The sequence below is a fragment of the Embiotoca jacksoni genome, unplaced genomic scaffold (genome assembly GCF_022577435.1).
Source record: "Embiotoca jacksoni isolate LCO1_2020_lvr unplaced genomic scaffold, fEmbJac1.0.p SCAF_4, whole genome shotgun sequence".
Classification (NCBI taxonomy): domain Eukaryota; kingdom Metazoa; phylum Chordata; class Actinopteri; family Embiotocidae; genus Embiotoca; species Embiotoca jacksoni.
This window is the reverse complement of record NW_027185392.1, coordinates 23,846,959-23,861,206: the sequence shown is the minus strand read 5'-3', so window position 1 is coordinate 23,861,206 and position 14,248 is coordinate 23,846,959. Positions and strand designations below refer to the sequence as shown.

Below are 14,248 nucleotides of genomic sequence, written 5' to 3'. Positions count from 1 at the left end.
AACACAGCCCCCCAAGAGCTCATTCACATCCCACACAAACAAAACTCAACTCATTCCAGATCAGAAAATGCTCTTATCAATCATTTTCCATTTGCTGTTTCGAAAAAAATTCACAATTAATCATCTCCGTATTGATGTGGGAGTCAATGGGAAAAATAATCTGCGTATTTTGAGGTCTAGTTTGGAGGACTGGTTGTAAAAATGATTCTTTTATAAAGATGTGAAACGTCGATAATTCTTAGTAATAAGATTCTTAAATGTTCTGTTGACTGAATAACTCATTATTTCAACTACAGTATATTAATGGGAATATGAATTTGTCCTCATGTTTCACAGCTGTAATTTCAGCGCTGGCCCAACTTGTTTGAGAAGAAAGCTTCCCTCCCTCATTATGACCGCTGCTCTGCCTTTGAGCAAGGCACTTTAAAGTGTTTCAAACCCAGGAGCGGCAAAACAAGTAGTTCCGTGAAGCTCAGGGATGTTGAACCACTAGAGCTGATATTTATGACTCTTCTAACTGAATACCAACCTTTACTTTACGGTGGAGCCGTTTTTACTCCGAGACAGAGCGCATTCAAGAAAACCCTTTTGTGACTAACAGGTAACCAACTCGGCTCTCTGTTCCCTCTGACATCAGCACCATCAAGATGGCTTTCTATCGGCCGGGTGTCAAAGTTCACTAAAGTGAAACTGAACTTAACTAAAGAGATTTACAGCCACACAGATTTCATCCAAACAAATATTTTACTACAAAACTTGGCAAAGTTTCAGCGTGAAGCAGGCATCCAGCTTCCAGATGTGTGAGTGTAACTGTGTGATCCAGTTTACCTGATAAAGTATTCAGATGTCATAAATGACAAAAAAAAAAAAAAAGCTCCAAGTGACAAAAGTCATTCAAAAATGATCACAGTTGTTGGTTTGGTTGGATCTTCACTTCCAGACCAGTTCGATCAGCTCAGTGATTCCTTTTGATGCCAGTGATTATCTGATAAACTCACCACACTGGATTTTCTCTCAAAAAAGAAATATTTCATTGGACTGCTCATTTTTTAACAAGACTTTATTGTAAAGACACGAATGTACATCTTTCAGATTTCAACGGAATACTGACATTGCGTGTCTAATTCACATTTTTTTTTAATTCAAATAACAAAATCTTTCACCTAATAAACAAGTGCTGCAATTCAGTCTCCAAAATACAACACCCACAGGCTGGACGACGACTTTCTGAACAAGATTCAACTTGGAAAATCAAAAGAAATGAACATCAGCAACCTGAAAATCATAGCAGCATCCTGTTTTTGGAAGAAAAAAAAATGGAAAAGCCCACTCAAGAGTCAAATGTATGATTTTTTGAATCATATTTCTGTCAAAATGTATGTTTTTTTCTTTCGAAGAATGATCACAGATCCCTCACTGCGCAATCGTGCAGCTTCCACTGAAATTGTACTATTAAAGGCTTTCAAAAGTTGTAAATGGGTCGGTCTGTCTCGGGTTGTGAAGTAGAAAAATAATCCTGGAGGAGTCGCTCCACTGATGACCACGGAGTCGAGCTGGAGGCCTGCGCTCACGATTCACATCTCTCTCAGCTCGTCACAAATAAACTTTCTCAAAAGTGTCTCTACTATTAGTTTAAAGGATCTCCAAAAATAAACCACCAACAGCAAAAAGCAGAGAGGAGACACACGGGGAGTCACAGCACTTGGAAACGCCATGAGGCCTGGTCTTTGTAGTCCAAACAGTCGGAGGCGTTAAAGTTGAGTTTCCAGGCTGAAGCCGCCGTCTGCTCTTTGTAATCCAGACAGTCCGTGGAGTTGAAGGTGAGGCCGGGCGCGCTGTACGCCTGGTGGTGGTGCGCCGGGTGGTGGTGGTGGTGGTGGTGTCCCGAAGTCTGACCGATGTGGTGGTGCGGGTGTCCCGACATGGAGCTGCCGGTCATGGGGCTGAGCTGGTGCGGGTGGTGCGAGTGGTGGTGGGAGTGCATGGGCGCCAGGTACGAGCCGCACTCCACGCCGCCGAAGTAGGAGCCCGACGCCGAGGCCGGGTAGCCCTGGCTGTACGCCGCCGCCGTCTGGCTGTAGGACACCGGGTAGGATGGAGTTCCCCCGTTGGTGGAGGAGGACAGGGAGCGCTGCATGCAGGAGGCGCTGGTGGGGGCGGCGGGGTCGGGCAGGGTGGCCGGCGCCGGCGCCGGGGAGATGGGCGCCGGGCTCCAGATGGACGACACCGGGGCGGTGACGGAGGTAGAGGTGCTGATCAGACCGGTGGAGCCGAGACCGGCGGCGACGGAGGAGGAGGAAGAGGAAGAGGATGAGGAGGAAGAGGTGGAGGAGGAGGAGCTGGACACCGCCGGCGGGGTGAACTGGCCGCTGCTCTCCGAACCGGTGCTCTCTCTGGTCGGAGACGACTTCTTCTTCATGGGTTTGACCTTGGCGCTGTTGCTGCTCTGCTGCTGCTGCCTGCACTTGGCTCGTCGGTTCTTAAACCAGACCTGGTGAAGGAGGAGAGTTCGCAGGGTCAGAAAAAATAAAAAAGAGAAGTGAAACCTGACTGAGCCTTCAGGAACTGAACACCTTCTCCTGTTTATTACACTTCCCTCTCACGTGAGCCCACTGAGAGGCTCTGACCTTTGACCTTTACTCTCCCTTATTCTGCACTCTGCTAAATGGCACATAAACACGTTTCCTTTGGTCAGGTCACACTTTGTCATATTTTTCAGGTCACACCGGATCAGTTCACCAAAATGACAAAAAACAAAACATATTTTCACTGATTTTCATGCAGGTTTGTTTTTTTCTATTCAGATTTGATCTGCCTCTGAGATTTCGACCCTGCTACCAGTTAGCTTGTGCTGCTTGCAGCATTTCAAAAATGAGATTTAAATAATTCAACAGCCACTTTATTTATAGAACACAGTGCTGTTAATCCACAAACCTCACTGTGAACAGTCTTAGTATTTATTGAGTAGAAAGAAGCGGGAGCGACGGATGTGTGTTCACTGTGGGTGAAGTTTTTAAATGCAGTGTTTTGTATTGGAGTCTCAATGTAAATATATCTCCAAACCTGAACACATAAATCAAGACTTTCTGCCCAGTTGGATCCACATAAAGGTACGTTTGTTTGAGTTTTTTTGTCGACGGACTCTTTAGGTGTTGCTGTATCCTGGTCTGATTAAGTTCTGTTCACACGGTGATATTTACTAAAAGTGTATGAAGGAGAAGTTCCACTCTGCCATAACCTGCTCACTCATGTTTCCTTAATGCAGTGATTATTATTACATAACAAGAACTAAACTAAATGGTAAATATTTTAGGAAAAGTGCAGCATGACTTTGGAGTAAACTGCTAATCATCTACAGGGAATTCAATGTTAAAATGTTTGAATGAAAAACAAACTGCCCAGAGGGGTTTTCAATTTAAAGCTAGCAGAAAATCCCTGACCAGTACTGGCAATTCAAAAAAAAAACTAACCTTTGGAAAATATAATTTTTCAGACCTGTTAAAATGTGTTGACATTTTTTATCAATTTTGGGGGACAGTGTAAACAAATAAATAAGAATGATATTGTTGTGTAGGGTCTGATATGTTACAAATGTTTTTATGAATAGCCATAAACGTTACCAAAATAAAAGAGAAAAAGTGTGGCTGCATTTTCACACTACAAAGATCAAAACACACATTTATTCTACATTAGTTGATGATTTTATTTTATTTTTTTATTTTTTTTTTGTATGTACATGAAACATGTTTATGACCATGACTACGAGCTCAGGGGTGTGCATAACAATTTTATTGATTGTGAAATACTTTCCGGTAACACTGATTGTTGTTATAATAATTATGGTTAAATAATCAAGCGTATTAAAAAAAATGATTGCGCAACATTTGTGCTGTGACGGTAATAGTGCTGATTCCTGGGCCTTGTGGGTGAAACAGTCATGTCCGCGGTGGTAGAAGCGGCCTGTCAGCAGCAGCAGAAAGCGAAGAGGCAGCAGCCATAATTGCAGCTTTAAGCCCAGCAGAGGGCCGCTGAAGCCGGACATAAAACCCGCCTCGGAGCCCTTTTCGAAGGAAAGCTCACCACATCACACTCTGCCAGAGCGCAGCCAAACTCTCCCCTTTAAATCAAGGCTTGTCTCTACTTGATCAATACCAGCTGAACATCCAGTCGCTCTGAGGCCAATCACGCAGTGGAAGGCAGAAAGTCCACCAGAGACACAGCAAATCATTCAAACCTCCCGACTCACTTCTAAATGTCGGGCACGCCTTGTTTCACTGTCGGTCTGCTTTCCAGCTCTCAAGGAAAATGTTCAAACTTAAAAAGACTTAATAAGTTGGAAGAACAGAATTTCTTCAACTTTGAAGATTCACTCTGATTTTCCGCAAGTATGAGATATATATATATATTTTTAAAGTAACCAATGAATGATCATTATATCTTCTGCATTGTAAAATATAAAGTTCAAAACGTGCACATTTAACATCCCAGACACACGTGAGTCTCTGACCTGCACTCTGGACTCCGGCAGGTTGATTTTCAGCGCCACCTCCTCCCTCATGAAGATGTCCGGATAGCGCGTTTTGGCGAACAGCGACTCCAGGATGTCCAGCTGCGTCCGGGTGAAGGTGGTCCGCTCCCGGCGCTGCTTCCGCGGGTTGCCTGGAGAAGAACAAAATACAAATCAATACGCATCATCGGTAACTCAGTCGGAGACTGGTTAACGTCATTATCCCTCTAAAAAGTTCGAAAGTGAATTATAGTCTTCGGCGGTGCGCTCGTGGATGTTGTATGCACGAGTAAATGCTGTTTTTAATTTCGATCATTTCCCATCTTAGTTCCTTCTGTGTCTTCAGTGCCATGTTTCACTGCCTGCAGGAGAGTACTCGGAAAGAAATCCTGGTTTTTTTTATTTTTGTTATCAGCAAGACAGAAGTGAGTCATGGTCTGGTTATACAGATCCCAGAGGACGTTTACGTTTTACAAATTCACATCAAAACAGGAACTGCACGAGGCCCGAAATGCGCCACAAGCACAATTAGAATCCAAATTTGAGAAGACAAAGACATTTTTCTCAACGCGGTCGATGCACACTTCAGTCAAATTCAACTTTTTCCAGCTTATACATGTTTTAAGTAGCCTAACTTTTAAAGGGCTATACAACACCCAGACAACAATGGACTGTAGAAGTGTCCCAGTAAGACTAACCGAAATAAATATGATATAGGCAAACTATCAGATTAAAAAAACAACCAGCACTAAACGGACTGCTACCGGCTCAAACAAAACGGATGTTTAAAATAAAATGAAACTCCAGAATATAGAGACATTATTCTTCTGTAAATATTTAGGCTAAATGAGCATTTGGAAGTAGTTCGGTCCCGTGTCGTCCCGTGTCGGTCCCGTACCGGGGTATCCCACAGACGGGTGCAGCAGGTCCATGGCAGCTCCGCTCAGGCCCAGTCCGTTCATCCCGTACGGGGCCTGTTTGAGATAAGACATCATGCTCGAAGCACGGAGGGGGGACCGGAGTCCGGACGGACAGAACAGGTGCAGATCTCCGCTGGTCGGTTCGGGAAGTCGGTTCCTGCAAGAGACATATGAATAAAGAATGATTGGAAAAATAGAAGCAAAGAGTCTTAACCACATAAAAACCTACTTGTGCTGAGCAGTACAACTTTTCAAGTGTACAGAATACGTCGCCTCTTTCTAACCATCTTTAATTTCTCTTAACACAAACACAAACTCGGAACCAAAGTACAGGACGCAAACACGAGCGCCATGTTATCGTGGAGGCCTGTCACTAATTCTGTCAAACCCGAGGACATTAAAGACTGAGACAGCAACAAAACACTGAAAGAACAAAAACAGTTAGTCAATGAGATCTTTGAAATTACGGTGCCGATTTTAGAGAAAAGAATTTAGGCGTTTAGATTTACATTCCTAAATAATTTCACAACAGACCAATGAAAGCAGCATTTAGTCAACTAAAGAGGAAATAAAATGAAGTTTAATCTAAGAGGAAGAAGATAAGGACATTTTGGAAAATGGATCCTGAAGTTGAAGAAACTTTATATAGTCAACATTGTGTTAGATTGAAAACCTGACGTGCAGCTGCGTGTCTGCTTTAGAGCACATTTAACTCAACGTGTCCCAGATACAAGTTTGGTCCCGACCGAAGGAGCCTCGAGGAAATTCAGCACGACGATGTGAACTTTTGAGTTAATTATTTCAGAGGAAAAAAACAACACGTGTCCTGTGACAGAAGGCCTGAACTCTGCCTGCATGACGAGATAAAATGAGTTTGGTGACAGTCTCAGGACAACAAAGAATAATTAAAAACTGTCACCAAACTCTGAACTCACGGGAGAAAAAACAGATTCCAAAAAGCAAAGATCGTCAAACCGCAGCTGGTCATCACAGCGGACTTCCTCAAACATCCATCAGCATGTTCAGCAGCGCTGCAATCACTCACATCTTCATTATACTTTAATTAATTCAATAGTTCACAATTAAATCGACCGGTGGAATTAGTCAGCAGGCCACTCGAGACTTTTCTCCCTCCCTGATAGCTCTGCTGGTCTTAAGTATTATTCCAAATGTATTATTTCATTCACAGACGCAGATTAAATCATCAGTAAAAAATAATGCATGTGGCCATTAAACAGTTTACTGTGGCTGTTTTTTATTTTTTTATTATTGTATTCTGTCCTCTATGTTTCCATTGGAACTCATTTAACTGTGATAGATTACTTACAGCATCGTTGTTTTATTTTTCTTTTCTTTTAAGAAGTATTTACTTATTATTCCTCTGTTGATTTGTAGGCTGTATTTTTCAATATACTTCATCTGATTTTATTTGATTACTTATCAAAGCTCCTCTGTAGTTCTTCTCATATGGGAAGAAGCTGTACATTTAACAAACGGAATAAAGTAAATCCGATTTGACATGATAAAATGTTAAACAAACCGCATCACGTGATAAATAAAAGGTTGAATAATTAAGCTGAGGAAGAGTTAGACAATGATTTCTCGAATTAGATAAAAAAAAGAAAAAAAAAAAGAAGAGCATACTGTTCAGCAAATAAAATCATTCACGTATGAATAATAATTCGTATTATCATATATAAAGCAGTTATCTTAATTAACAGCTATTATAATTCTGCATCTTTGATTAGACTCCTTTTCTTTTTCTGCAGACCTTCACGCGCTGCTGCAGCTTTAATAAACCCCTATAATGGCTCACTGTTAATATTAGTTTAAGACAGTGCATTTAGATAAGAATTTCCATAATCCACTGGGGTTCTTTTCGCAGGTAAATACTTAAATTTGTGACTAACAGCAGCTTTATTTTGTGTGAAAGGTGCCCCGGGCCTGATGGATGTGCACTGAGGCGTTAACGCTGCAAATAATGCGCCATTTATTTCCATACCTACAGGAAGGAGCCGAATTACACAATGTAAATGCAGCAAAACTGTGTGCAAATGACCTCCATTACAATTTAGATTAGATCCACAGGGTGACAATTAGAGTGACCTTATCAGTGAGGTAACCGGGACAGGAGCCCTGCACCCAAAAGAGATCCAAGTCCACATCATGAAAAAGAATACACGACTAATGTTTATTTTCCACGTTCTCATTGTAATTATTTCAGAAACAAAAAGTAGTTTGATGAGGATTTATTTTATAATTTATTTGACATTTGTTTTGTTTTTGGTATAGGGTAAAGGTTAATAAAAAAGAATACGAAATAATGTCTGGGCTAAAAAAAAAGAAAGAAAATAAAACAGACTGACAGCTAAACACACTTGAAATACACAATACAATAGAATAAAACCAGAGAGGAGAGTCTCACCTTCTTTGTACTCCTTATTTAAAAATCCAGGTAAATATCAAACCAATGAGATCCGGAGTTGTAGAAAAATATCCACATAAAAGAGAGTTTATTCAGAGGTTTGTGGCGGCTCCGCTCGCAGCTGTTTCCAAACTACAAGTGGAACATTTCAACGCAGAAAAATGAAAAAGCAGAAGTTATTTGAGTCATCTGTGCTCCTTGTCTGTCCAGCCAGTGTTGACGGATGGAGATTGATGCTCGTCTCCGAGGCCCGCGCCTCTATGAGTCAAGGAAGCACGCGGCTCCTCCGCTCCGAGCCAATCACGGAGCTCGGCAGCCGTCCGCGGGACGTGGGCGACCAATGAGGGTGCGAGCTTGGCGCCGTAACGCCCGCCCCTTTCGAGTCGGAGTCGCGTCACGTGATGCCAGTGAAAAGTTTGGGTCAGAAAGTTGGAGTCGGTCCGCAGCGAGAAAATAATGATTCAGGAGCAAAATAATGATATCAAATATATGATAACATTGATTCAGTGTTAATATTATGTTGTATTAACACTGAATTGAAGGACATGTCTGCTTATTTAGCTCTCTATAAAGGAAAGAGAATAGCCTCCATGACGAATGTGTGTTTTTCTGCTATATTAATAAATAACAATGAGGATGTTTTTTTTTTTTTTAAATTTTGGCTCGAAATATTTCTCTATTCAAAATGATTTCCCTCTTAACACAGGAGGTATATTCATCCCTTATGGACATGTGACAACTTCAACCAGCTGAGTCAGTTAAGAAAAAATATAAAATAAATATTGGTTCACTTAAAAGTATAATAATAAACTGTAATGCAGCAAAGCAGAGCTGCTGCTGTGAATTATGGAACTTAAATGGCCTTAAATTGAGATCAACACACTTAAGAAATACTATAAAAACGTTTCCCTCATTTTGTAAAAAGGCCGTGTCATGGACATCCATCTATATATCAATCGAATTATAATATAGCCTATACATATACTTTAAATACTGATGTGTCATTTACAGTTAAAAAAAAGCACATATAAAAATATTTTTTAGCAAATCCAAAGTATGATTAATTACATCAACAAACACAACACAAATTTACTCACAAGTAAACAAATAAAGTCCATCCTTATAATCATGAGTTAAAGTCATGCTGCAATGACCTTTTGAGAAGTTAGGCATTGAGGAACTAAGAGAATCATAGAGGATCCTCAAAAGAAGAAAAACTTTTTCAGAGAAATTAAAATTAATTAGTGGACAATCTTTGTTGTTTTATTTCCTCTGAGATTGTCTGTGGCTGACAGCAGCAACGCCAGTGATTGATCACAAGTATCAAGATATCAAATGGACGGAGTCATTGTTGTTATGAGGGGTTTTTGGGGTCTAATCCCAAATTGCAGGAGTATTTTCTTAATACTAAACCCGTAAATCCAGGGATCAGGCAGCCTGAAGAGGTGTGTGTGTGTGTGTGTGTGTGTGTGTGTGTGTGTGTGTGTGTGTGTGTGTGTGTGTGTGTGTGTGTGTGTGTGTGTTGGAGGTGGTGGGGGTTAAGTTTAGAGAGGCTTCTCGTCTGTGTTGTCGGTGCTTATTAAAAGCATCATGCATAAATTCCCAGGTTGCCAGAAAGCATGCAGTGGGCTCCGGCCGGGCTGCTGCACACTTCCCACCTCATAAAAAAAAACCACGCAGTCCCTGCAGACACAGAGCAGGGCAGAAAAAAAGTCCACAAATCAGCTGACTGCAGTGCGTTTGTCTGCAAGCTGAAGGGAAACTGCAGCTCAGCAGGCAGGTGAAGATGAAGGGAAAACACATCGACGAGGGAGGACAACTGAAACACTGTCTGATGAGACTCTTCTGGATCCATCAGGAAATGTTTTCGCTCTGCTGGGACTCTCAGGTAAGAAAAAAACAACTTGATATTTCTTGAGGTGATTATTGTGTTTGTGGTTAAAACTATTTGTTTAAAACACTCTTCAAATTTGCCAAAACTAGGATGCAAAGCTTCAGGTGATTTAAGTTCAGGAATAAATATAAAATACTGAGACTATTTTTGTCCCCATATGACAATCTGTAGAAAAATGCTGCTGTGAGATCTGGCTGTCTTTATTAGTTAAGAGCTTTAAGAAGTCACTTATATGGGAACTTATATGTATGTTGGTGAATTTGCAGGTAAGTAGCTGATATAGATTCAGATATTTATATAGTAATTGGGAGAGTTGCCACTTTGGATGCAAAAGCATGAACAAAAGGGCATTCCTTAGTTTTTTATTGTTATTTGAGGGACTTTGTAAAAACAGACATTGACAGTCTCACCAACTTTTGAAGATGTTTAAAAAGTAAAAAATATTGTTGAGTTGATATTCAGATATCAGATACCGTCAGTGTGAATGACAGCAAAGGGATCCAGGACCCTTGTTGCTGTGACATTAGAGATGACAGATCAGTGACGTACGGACAGAAATACATCTGCATGTGATTATAAAACATCTCCTCATCACATTCACTGGAAGAAACTTCAGGTTAAACACATTATTTGAAAAATTACTGTAAAATCAAGTTGTGGTTGTAACTGATAAAAACTGTCCTTCTCTTTGATTTTACAAATTAGAAATCGGACATTAGAATACAAATTAATAATGTTTTCCAGAATGATTTTGTAAAATTACAATTGTGAAATCTATAAAGATTTATACTGCAAAGATGTCATTTATTTAGAAAATTAATCTGTAACAAAATCAGAAAATGTTGCATTAATGACAAAATGTTTTTTTGTTCGTTAAACTTTTGAAGGAAAGCACGTTCAAACACAAAAGAATTCAAAAATAAATTCAAAAAATATTTCAAAATTCAATTCAATTCATAAATATATTTTCTGTCGTTGTCTCCTGACCATCCTCAATGATAAATGTGCGTTTCTCTGATTACCTTTTGGTTTGTTGCGTTGGTAATTGTGACTCAAACTATAAGTCACTGCTGAAGAAGTGTGTGCTTTTTGTAGCATAACACAAAATACTTATAATTACCATTTAGTCACATATTTGCTCCAGAGGGCTTTTCACATGAGGGCTACCAACATCCGCATGTGATAAATCACCAGGGAGGATTTTGGATACATTTGCAGAAATAAATGTCACTCACAAGACATATTTTTCCTTCTCAGTGTTTGTGTCAACACTGGAACCTGAACCTCTCAGGGAGAGCAGGGGGTTCTGGGTAATGCCACCTGTGTCACCAGGCTCATTGGAAAGCAGCCATGAAGTGAACATGTTCTCACTCAGGAGCTGGAAGATTAATGCAGGATATTTACATTACATTCAATTTAGCTTCCAAAAAAAAAATCTAAATAAAAAAATCAGACCACTGCAATAGAAAAGCAGCAGTTTAAAATGTGTTCAGGTGGAAGGGATTTGTATAGACACACTGTCTTAGGGTGCAAACGATGGACAGATGGAACTTAATGTGAACCTCCCAGGTCCTTACTGGAGAAAGAAAAAAAATCCAATTCTGAAAATGAAATGAATGTGATGTGGATTAGCTGCACACACACATCTATAATAAATATAGTGGAGAGTGCAGTCACTTGACCCAGCTGCCACATTCTTTCTGCATTTACCATCTCAGTGATGATGAACTTGGCTCAGTGGAGCAGACGGAGGCTGACGGAGCAGATAACCACCGTTAACTGACTGTCATCACACCTGGCTGCAGCACAGCAGCGCCAGTCAAACAAACACTTCCAGGAAGCACAGGCTCGATGGAGGCCGGACATTTGGCTCGATGACAAAGAACTACAGCTTCCCATGAAAAAAATCATTCTCAAATTCAAGAAAAGTTTCAGGCTTTAAAATAGCCAACCGGTGGCTGAAGTTGGGTTCTGGTTGGTCATTTCTAATTTATTCATTTTGCAATTTAAGCAAACTTAATAAAGGTTTCATAAAACTGAATCTGGGTTTAAAACAGTCAGTGGGTTATCAGTGTTAATATAGTCCTGGTATAAATAATGTCAGCACAGATGGTTTTAGTGTAGACCTACAATTACATGGACCGAGAGAAAAATGTGAAATCTCTTCTGCAGTCTGATACTTTGTTTAAAGTAGCCTGTGGGCTTCAACTGAACCAGTTGAACAGTTTTAGGTGCCAATCTGATGTGAAATTTAGAGAGAAAAAAAGAGTGAAATTGTACTTCTCTCTGTTTGCAGTTAGAATAATGGATGATCCTGATATAATGTGTATTATGTAGTTTATGAATGGAAAAATGAAAAATCGATGTGCGTCCACCCAACTCAGTACATCTCCTTCAGACTTTCTTAGACTAATTGTGGCCTTACTGATTTCGTCAACTTCAACAATAGTGCTCTCAAATCACACTTTTTATTTAGATCCTGACTTTACTCAAACTCCCTAAGAGGTGGTGTCATCTTTACATCATCATGCTCAATATATTAAGCACGTGGCGCCAAAGTGGAATTTGTATTTTGTGGCTGGCATTGGGTGTTTCATTCATGCTTCACAATCATTGGCTCATTTGCTTCTGTGTGGGATTAACCTCTAATCATATTCATGCACATTATGACTGGACGACCTTTCCGGTTACACTCCTGATTACAGTTATGTCGGCTCTCCCACCAGCCCAATATCATCCTCAGGAAATATTTTGTAGTGTTGATGTTACAACGTTTTATGTTGATGTTCAATGCGGAGCAAAAGTATTTGTGTTATTTCACAACAGCAGCAGGGTGGAATCTGATCTGTCCGTAATTCATTCTGCTGCAGGAAAACGAGTCCAAACATCAAAGCCAGATTCATAAAGAAATATCTTCAGCCACAAGAAGAACAAGGCGTCCGACAAGAGTCAGTCGGGGATTATATGAAGAGAGAAGACACTGAGATGGCATAAATCCACCTACTAACAGTGGCAAGTATCTTGAAAAAAATGCATGCATATGCTCCAAAGAAAACTAACTGCAGTTTTAAAAGTGAACAATATTGACTTGATTTAGATTTTTTTTCTCTCCACTGCCCTTTGTATGAAGTTTGCAGATAAAGAACCTATCCAGCAATTATTTTATTAAATCTCCTCACTTGACAACCTTTTTGAACTGCCTGAAGCCTGCGCTGTATGTTTCTTAAGGTGGAATCCAAGCAGGATCTTTATTTCCGCTTGGATTCATTGAGAGCTCCTTCAAACTATTCTACCAAACTTAAATGTACGACCATCTGCAAAGCCATAAAGTTTCTCCAAATAAAATAAGCTTAGAAACATAAAATGATGCATTTTATTTGTGGCACATTTTTACTGGATGGTAATCATGACATGCTAAAAATGGGGCTGTAACAGGACAGGAAGTTTAGGACTCAACAGCACGACTCGGAAACACAGCTTCGGTTAACTTTTTCATTTTACTGAGAACAGTTCAGAAAAACCAGAGGCGAGAGTGTTGGAGGAATAATGCAAAAGGCAGAGTCCAAAAAAACGTTCCAGAAGTCAAAAACCAGCCATCAATCCACTCAGGCAGAAGTGCAGACAAGGAGTGGGCAAAGGCAGATCCAAAAAGACAAAAAATACTCAGACGCTAACAAACTCACTGATAGGAACAGCTGGAGCGAAGAACTATGAACTGCAACGAACTGGCAGAAAGAAGTGAGGGGAGAAACAGGTACATATACAGAGGAGGACAGAGAGACAATAGGATGCAGGTGGAAACAATCAGGGCGAGGCAGACAGTCACGGAAGGCGGGAAAACATCAGGGACCAAAAAGTACCAAAATAAAACGGGAAATAGAACCAGAAGATTACAAAATAAGAGAGGAAAGCCTTGACAGACAGGACGAGATGTGACCGAGACAGACTCAACATTCAGCCTCATCACCTCCAAATGATGTTTCTATACAAGTCAACTGCAACAGCAAGCACATTTTGAAGGAACAGGAACGACGTCCTCTATCAACGTAATGGAGAAACTTTGTTTGGCAAGTCACAGATATGAATCAGATTTGTGTTCACTGACGATCTATTTCTGCAAAAATATCCCCAAAAATGATCCACACTGTACTTCCTTGTGGCCAAACGTTATAGTGATTATATTGGCAACTCTTGGTTAAGAAAAGGTGAAGATGGTGGTCCGAGTTAAACTAGAACGAGAATTACCGCCTCACAGTAGTATATATTTGCCAACCAGTCAGGTTTGCAGTTTACATTGGTGTCTGTCATGAGCATGGGACAGATAGACGGGACAGCCGTGGGGAGACTGTCACCTTCATCTCTGACAACCAAAAACCATTCAGTTCATCGTTAGGTTCAAGTGAACGTTTGTGCCAAATTTGAATAAAGCACCTAAAGGCATTCTTGGGATATTGCGTTTACGTGAATAGGAGGACATGAGGTCACTGTGACCCTGACCTTTG

At 40.5% G+C, this 14,248-nt stretch overlaps 1 protein-coding gene across 1 annotated transcript; it reads right to left on the bottom strand.

The window, feature by feature from the left end:
• Positions 1–499: 499 nt before the first annotated feature.
• LOC138209556 (homeobox protein OTX1 B-like) lies at positions 500–8,065 on the bottom strand. The gene is made up of 4 exons (XM_069168213.1): positions 7,853–8,065; positions 5,406–5,584; positions 4,508–4,659; positions 500–2,491 (listed from the first exon to the last, which is right to left on the bottom strand). The coding sequence occupies exons 2-4, from the start codon at positions 5,500–5,502 to the stop codon at positions 1,694–1,696; spliced, it is 1,047 nt and encodes a 348-aa protein (XP_069024314.1). The 5' UTR covers positions 5,503–5,584; positions 7,853–8,065; the 3' UTR covers positions 500–1,693.
• Between the last annotated feature and the right edge of the window lie 6,183 nt (positions 8,066–14,248).